Source organism: Triticum dicoccoides, chromosome 4A, assembly GCF_002162155.2.
Source record: "Triticum dicoccoides isolate Atlit2015 ecotype Zavitan chromosome 4A, WEW_v2.0, whole genome shotgun sequence".
Taxonomy (NCBI): Eukaryota; Viridiplantae; Streptophyta; class Magnoliopsida; order Poales; family Poaceae; genus Triticum; species Triticum dicoccoides.
In genome coordinates, this window is record NC_041386.1 from 645,889,581 (window position 1) to 645,897,721 (window position 8,141).

At 45.4% G+C, this 8,141-nt stretch overlaps 1 protein-coding gene across 1 annotated transcript; it reads right to left on the reverse strand.

The window, feature by feature from the left end:
• Positions 1-2,508: 2,508 nt before the first annotated feature.
• On the reverse strand, positions 2,509-4,041 carry LOC119289545 (GATA transcription factor 4-like). The gene is made up of 2 exons (XM_037568847.1): positions 3,657-4,041; positions 2,509-3,568 (listed from the first exon to the last, which is right to left on the reverse strand). The coding sequence occupies exons 1-2, from the start codon at positions 3,744-3,746 to the stop codon at positions 2,924-2,926; spliced, it is 735 nt and encodes a 244-aa protein (XP_037424744.1). The 5' UTR covers positions 3,747-4,041; the 3' UTR covers positions 2,509-2,923.
• Between the last annotated feature and the right edge of the window lie 4,100 nt (positions 4,042-8,141).

An 8,141-nucleotide genomic window follows, 5' to 3' on the forward strand; every position in this document is an offset into this window, starting at 1 on the left:
TTGTGTTGCAGGATTGCTTGACTAAGACTGGAGGTGTTATTTGTATGAATTGATACCTTGGTTCTCAACTAAGGGAAAGGTTGCCCATTGCAAACCCTTACAATTGGAGCCCAACAACTTATATTTTAATACAGAGGTGGAAGCTAGCAATCGTGTTCAACACTTGTTACATACGATTTGGTATGTACTTATTGAATGGTTCTTAAAGGCTCCTACAAGGACAATAATGTGCATTTTTTTTTTACTCTTAGAATCATATAAGGACAATCACCTATAGTTTTTTCCTTTGAATATGTTTATGCAAGGGCAGTGGAATAGTTGTCTTCCAGATAAACTAACCATTTGATCAAACTGTCCAGTCGACCACCATGATAATCTTTTCATATTGAGAAGGTAGGGATTGAAGGTTGGTCTATCTCCATGTGCATGATAAGTGGAATGATTTACTTCTCTCAGAATCATTTGCATGATTGCATTCATATGTGTTTGATAAAGACATCCCCATTGTATTCTTTTTCGCCAACCATGATATGTGATAATTATTGCATCTGTCATTATCTGTTGAAGCCCATGGTGAGCTGCAGATCGTTGAACAGTTGCCCTATTCATCTATATCCATGGTCGACAAGGACCTATGGGATTATGATTGGGGGCAGAAGTAGTTCTTTAGGGAAGTCCTTCAAATTTTGTTTCAGTAACATCTCATCGCAGCAACTTTACTTGTGGATATAGAAATCTAGCATGCCAGTAAAGCTTAAAGTTTAACCATGGTTGTTGCTCTTGATAGCCTATACAAGCAACACATGTTGAAAAGACGTTACCCTAATGTTGGCACAAACTTCTCATGCTTTATTTGCTCATCTGCTACTTAGGAAACCATAATCTTTTCATCTTTGGACACCCTTCAACATTTTGTGTTCATCATGGCTTCATATTCACTGGTCTCCGAATTCTACTCGGATTGCTCTCACTATTCCATGTTCTCCGAAATCTATGCGGATTGATCTCATTATTCCGTGATCTCCGAGTTCTATGCGGATTGCTATCAATGAACAAACTTCGTGCTGTCGAAATTGTGATATAGTAACCATTAATTCGTTACTCGTAGGTCACCCGCAAAATTGTCGGGATCACAAAGATGACCGTCGTAGCTAATCGGGTTTGCAACAACACAACATACAAGAACCCCACATAACATTGCCAACAACATGCGATCACAATTCACAAACACCTCTGGTTGGAACCATTCAATGTCTCTTGCGAGTCCGCCATGTCGTGTGTGGTTCGTTCTTGCGGCCTCTTGCTTGGCAAGATTTCAAAAACACAAGACTATGAAAAACTCAAGACTAGAATGGCACTCCCATGTTCGGTACCACATGAATGAAGGGTCATTTGAGTGTGCACGGGGAGCATGTAGGATTCCTATGGAAAAAAACCGTAGTAGTACTACAAAAGAATCCTATAAGAAAATGCCCATGGTTTGCAACCACCGTATCAATCAGACAACCAGCATAAAAGCCTTTCTGCCTAGCACTGTTTTACACACACTGCCATGCTAAATACTAGTACTAGTACGAGGTATATCGCTTTGGATGTACGCTGAGCATAAAGCCTTTTTTTGCCTAGACTAGATAGAGAAAACCCCGAATCCTTGCACCCGGAAAATTGGTGCCCCTACCACCGAGTGCTACACACAGCAGTTGGTTTACGCAGCAGCACCACCACGTGCTCCGCTCCACAGCCGTACTAGTCCTCCCCTGCTCGCAGCAGTCAAGTAAAGATTCAGCCCTCAACTGGCTCCTCGCAGACGGCCGTCGTGTCCTGCAACCACAATCCTAGCCTGCTTATCCTAGCAATACTAGGATGTTCCTCCGGCCGTTATCTTTCTTTCACAATCCATGAATCGAGCCCAAAGTGAGCCAGGAGGACGAGCAGAGCGAGGTCGGGCGCGATCGAACGCCAGGAAAAACAAGCAAAAGAATTGCAAGGGCAAGGGTGGACACGGCCGAGCCGACGGCCCCGACACGCGGCTGCCAGTACGAGTACGAGTAGTCGCCACTTCGCATATCTCCTCCCCCACATGGCCGGGTACGGACCTGCAGGCATGTATATGTAGGGCTTATTTGATTCAAAGAATTTTATAGAATTTCTGGAGGATTGAAATCCTTAGGATTATTTTCTATATTGATCGTTTGATTCATAAGATTGGATCTTATAAGAATTTTTCCTATAAAATCTTTTGTACTACATTTCATAGAAAATTTAACATCCACTCTAATCATTTTTTACAATTCCTTTGTTTTTTCCGTGGCATCAAACAATCATTGCTAATTTTATAGGATTGAAATAGGCATGCCACTCCAACCCTACACTTTTTCTATTCCTACGTTTTCGAATCAAAGAGGCCCGTAACTTGGATACTGAAAGAAAAAGAAAGAGGAAGCAGAGCCGTCAAAATCACACTACGCTGAAGGCAAACAGACATCAGAACATACACACACCAACTGATGAACATGACAAGCGAGTGCTCCATTTCAAGACAACGCAGATATGCAATGGTTTATCATCAAGGTATCGGCAGCAGAGTTGCACGGGATGGTGATGGATGTCTGCCTGCTCTGCTAATAAGTTTTTCGGTTCCGCTAGCTTGACTCGACGAACTCGACTAAGACGACTGACGACCGGAAGAGGCTGACTGCCTGACTGACTGACTGACTGACCCATGGGTGTCAAGAGCAGCTAGATTGATTGCTGGCTGCTCTTAAACCCCCAACTAATCCTAAAGGGCAGTCCCTATGACATGACAAAATGGAAATTCGACACGAAAATCACGGATGAAGAAGCCGACGGCGACGCTAATCACGGATATGATCTCTAATTTAATCTACCAGCTCCATGGCCTGGCTATCGATGATGCTCGCTCCTACGGCAGCGCCGCCTGGGCAGGGGCTGGGGCTGGGGCAGGGGCGCCGCCGTCTTTCTTGGCGGCGAGGCGCGCCGCCGCGCGCTCGGCGCGGCGGGCCTTGGCGTTGGCGCGGACGGCGGGGGAGGCGCCCTCGCCCTCGCCCTCGCTCTCGCTCCGGAGCCGAATCTGCATGACGCGGCGGTGGGAGTTGGAGTGCAGCAGCGGGGAGAAGGTGGGGCTGTTGGCCGGCCGGTACTCCGGGAGCAGCCGCCCCGTCTTGTACCGCACGCCGCACGCGTTGCACAGCGAGCGGGGCCCCAGCGGCCCCTGCCGCCACTGCGGGGTCACCTCCGATGCGCAGTGCGTGCACCGCCGCGCCGCCGGGAGCGGCGGCGGCAGCGTGGGCGGCTGCGCCAGGTTCCAAGGCGCCGTCACCCGGCGACGACGCCCCTTGGTCCTCGGCCCCACCGCCGGCCGCCCCGAGGGGGCCGCCGGCGCCGGCTCCGGCACCTCCTCCACCGCCTCCACCGCCATGGTCTCCACCGAAGGGAACGCGTCCTTGTTCGACAGCCACTCCAGCTCCTCCAAATCCTCCTCCCCCGCCGCCGCCCCGGCCGCCAGTCCCCCTTCCCCCGCCGCCGCCGCCGCCGCCACCTCCAGCCCCTACAGAGAAAAAAAAACTTTGTTTAGCCCCTCTATCTAACCAAACCCTCAGCCAGAGTCACGAGGGGGGGATGGGAGAAGCAGCCACCGTCTGGTCAAAGAAGCTATTGAAGCTGGGCAGGTCCTGGGCCAGCGCCGCCGCCGCCGCCTGCTTGTCAACATCGCCGCCGCCCGCCATGGTCGCCGCCGCCGCGAGAACGCACGCGCACACAGGGATGGATGGAAAGAAATGGAAAACAAAAGCGGCTCGATTGCTCCGGCGCTCCGACTGTTCGATCGATCCGGTGGCCTTTTTATCGTCAGCGCCTCCACCCCTTTCCTGGCGGATTTTTGTTGCTATCTTTGCTCAAGCGGGAGCGGAGTGATTAATTTTTGTCTCGTTTCTTGGTGATGATGCGAGGGAAAACCATCGGTGTTAACGAGGGTAAATTACCCATGGCGTTCACGTGGCCGCGCCTCCCCTCTCTCTACCGCGTCCAGGGGCTATACGCGATTTGGATTCTTTAGCTGGTCACTAAATACGGGGGATTTATTACTCGCCAAAATGCGATATACGCTGGGATTATTTGTTATTAATTCGCAATATACGCTGGAGATTATTTGCAGTGGCAAAGGATAGAAACGGAAGGTCAGCAAATTTCCATTTCTGCCGGTGTGAATACAGCGAATCTGCCAGCTCGCGCTTTGCAAATTCATTAAAGATTGCATTGCGTGAGTATTGCGGGAATACAGCTGTTCTAGAAGGATCCAGGGGTAATTAACCTCGGAGATTTGAAATCCAAATTTGCTAGGTTTTGTGCTTGTTAGGGCATCTACACCCGGGTAAATTTGACCCCTCAAACGTTCATAGACACGTCCGACCAATGTCCGGTCGTGTTCGTTTTGACTCCCTATGTTTTCGTCTATGCAGCCATGTCCCTGACTTATTTTCCTATACATCCGGTCACATGCATGTGACTGGTGAAGAAGGAGAGAGAAAAAAATAAAGAAAAAAATGCTTTGTGGTGGGCCAAATCCTTTGTGGCGGACACAAGACCACTCACCATACACGCCCGGTCACTCCTCATACTCATCTCATATATGAGGGGTGGCGGACAGCCCTGACATTTAAGGAGGCTTTGAGGGATCTGGTTTGGTCAACTTTTTATTCTCTCTTCTATCCGGCCCAGTGGCCTTGCGTTCGCCCGGGCAATTTGGAGAGTCTGGCTACATATGCTTTTAAAATGAATGGAAATTGTGTGTGGAGATTGATGGTTGATGTCCGCGCGATGTGATTTTTGTTGTTAGGAGTAATGGGAGAAGTATGGATTTTGTCGATGTGAGTTTTTCATGTAAGAAAACATAACTGGTGTTCTCGATAATAATTCATGAAAACATGAAAGCACTGCCTTAAGTGCTTACAAAACAGAAGTGCACCAAGATGGGTTCCTTTGATGATGGAATGTGTATCATCTGTAAAGTATCTTGTTCGGTTTAATGACCCACTCATGATACGTGCGTATCACCTTGTTATCTTAAAGGTTACACTCACAACGGTAATTGTCGTGGATGGATGACAGTTAATTACATTTATGATGGATTATTCTTGTCGGAAAGAATGTCACACTTAATGTCCGTTATAAAGATATGAGTATTGATGTTGTTTGTCGTTTTCAGATACTCCGGTTTAATAGAAAACATAGCGAAACCATGTTATGCAGATGTGATAATATATGAGAGACAAAGCAACACACGCCAGTTAATGTTTTCCTCTTGAAAAAATGACATTACCATTGGATATCATATAACGGTAACTTTTATGCCATTTGTCAACTCACTCAAGATCTTTATGAATTTAGTATAGAGTTTTGCTTGAATATTGTGGAAACTAATGGGCGTTCTAGAAAAATGTGGAGCAATTGACCTCGAAGACGACAAATTCATGTTTTGATAGATTTTGTTGTGGGTACGGTTTTTACATCTTAGGTTGGAACAAGATTGTGTGTGGAGATCGACAATTCATGTCGACACGGACAAGGAGAGTTTGACCTCAGAGATTGCAAATCCAAGTTTTGATAAGTTTTGCTATGGGTGCCTTGATCGGCTTTGCTATTAGTATAATTCTTACTTGTTAACCTGATGAAGATTGTGTGTTTAGATCAACGATTCATTTCCCATGATAAGAATTTTGTTATTAGATCTAATGGAAGGCGTATGCCTTGTCGATGTGAGTTTTACATTGAAGAAAATAACCGGTGTTTGCTATGATGTTTGTGCTAAAGGGAACACACATGAAAACATGAATGCACTACTTTAAGTGCTTAGTACACGGAACTATGTTTGCGTGCGTATCACCTCGTTATCTTACACGGTACACCCAAAAGGGTAATTTGTTATACGCAGAGTAGGGTTAATTACAGTGATAATGGATTGTTCTTTTCGGAAGTAATGCGCCAAGTTGATATTGCTTGTAGCTTCAATGATAACTGATTACACATAATATGCGCTATAGTGATATGGTAATGATGTTGCTTGTTGTTTTCTGATACTTCGGCTCAATAGGAAACATTGCAAAATCATGTTATGTAAAGGAGACAATCTAAAGCAACACACGCTATATAGTGTTTCTACCGAACAAAATGAGGACAACATTCGGTATTAACAATAAGTTTTTGATAATGGTGATTCACATACATGGAGTATAATAAATTATACAATTATAACATAGTCGTATTAATTGTGCGAAATCATGTCCCAACATACTATTGCTCGTATGCCAGTGCATTGCACGTGATGTCTGTTACATTGATATGAGTAATGATGTTGCTTGTAATTTTCTGATACTTTAGGTGAATAGAAAATACATTTTTTGGAAAAATAAAGGCGAAACCATGTCATGGAAAGACAACAACCCATAGGACAAAACAGCACACATTATTTACCGGTTTCCTCCTAGACAATTAGTAGATACAATGTTAGCATTGTATGTTCATAATAGTAATTTGTTCCATAACGGTAATTTGTCATTATTGAGTTATCCTATTGGAATGAATGTCACAACCTGCTATTGCTTGTAGGTCCAGTCCCAACTGCTTGCACGTGATGTCCATTGCAATGATATGGGTAATGACATCGCTTATCATTTTTTGGATACTTGAATTGGCTAGTTTATGAGGTTAATTGACTGATGCATTTAGAGATATTAAAATTCTGCACTTTTTTAGCCATATTAGGCCATGAATGTTTCTAACCATTGGATCACGTGTTGTGATCGACTTTGCCTTCAGATGCACTTAGTAGCACACAATGGATTAGATGCCACATGGGCTGCTACTCCCAGAACAAAATTGGTGGTTTATGGTTAATCAAGTCTCCTCTCGTGAAAGTAGCCCGTCTAGGATCATCGCTCCAACATATATGTTTCCCAGCAATGTCGACCCACTGACCTCAACAAATATCGTACAAGAAAGAGTGGCTGCTTCGGAAGCAACTGTGTGCAGGCGATGCTAAGATCACGATGACACGCTTGTGCGGGGAGACATTAAAGGGGGGCACCAGGTAACCTATGTGGCATCTCTACCAATGTAGATTCACCAGTGTTCAAGCGAGGGATAATGTTTCCATTACTAAAAAGCCATTAACACCAATGGAGTGCACCACTCACCGGTCTACTCCTCACCCCCTCCTTTATTTAGCACACCCGGGGGCACCCCTCCCACCTCCCTTGACCTGAAGCGGCGTCGCCCACTGCAACTCCCTAGCTCTCCCACCGCCATCAACATTGAAAGGGTCAAAACAATCAACTAGAGTGGGAGTGGGTGAATAAGCGACTTCAAATTTTAACTCAATTGCCAATTTTAGGATAAATTTGATAAAGTATGTTATGTAGATATGCAACTAGGTTAGAACAACACATATGGTAAGCAAGCAAGCAACAATGTAAGCAAGGCAACTAGTTAAATAGCATTGCAACACACAAGTAAAGGTGCGGGAAAGGGTTAATCACAAGTGAGTGAAGGACGAGGAATTTATCCCCAAGTTCACACTCTTCGGGGAGTGCTAATCTCTGTTGAAGAGGTACTAAATCCAAGGCTCCAGGGTGCCACCAAGTGGTTCACCTTATTCTCCCTTTGAGGGACCCCCAACGGATGAGCCACAAATCACTCTAGGTTTGTCTTAAAGGCGACCACCGCACCTTTACAAACTTTTTGAAGCATACCATAAGCAAGGAAGAATCCATACCTTAACTGCTATCTCCTAGGATCACAAATCTCCTAGAGTGACAAATTCTCAGTGAAATCGACATGAACTATAATCAGTTTGGTGGAAGTATAGATTAGGGATCCTCTTCCTTTTCCTCATAGGTGTGGAGTGATTTGACGAAGGGAAGTGGAGTAGATTGAGCTTTTGAGCTTTCAAGAAATGGAAAAGGATAGAGAAAAAACTCATCTCAAAATAATGGGGAAGGATACCCCTTGGGGATAATGAAGTAGGCTCTATGCAATCCCACATAGAAATCTTCAAATCTTCGTGTTGGGGCATCATGACACCCCCCCCCCAAAAGTTTTGGACTGAACCTCCGCCGTGTCCCAAA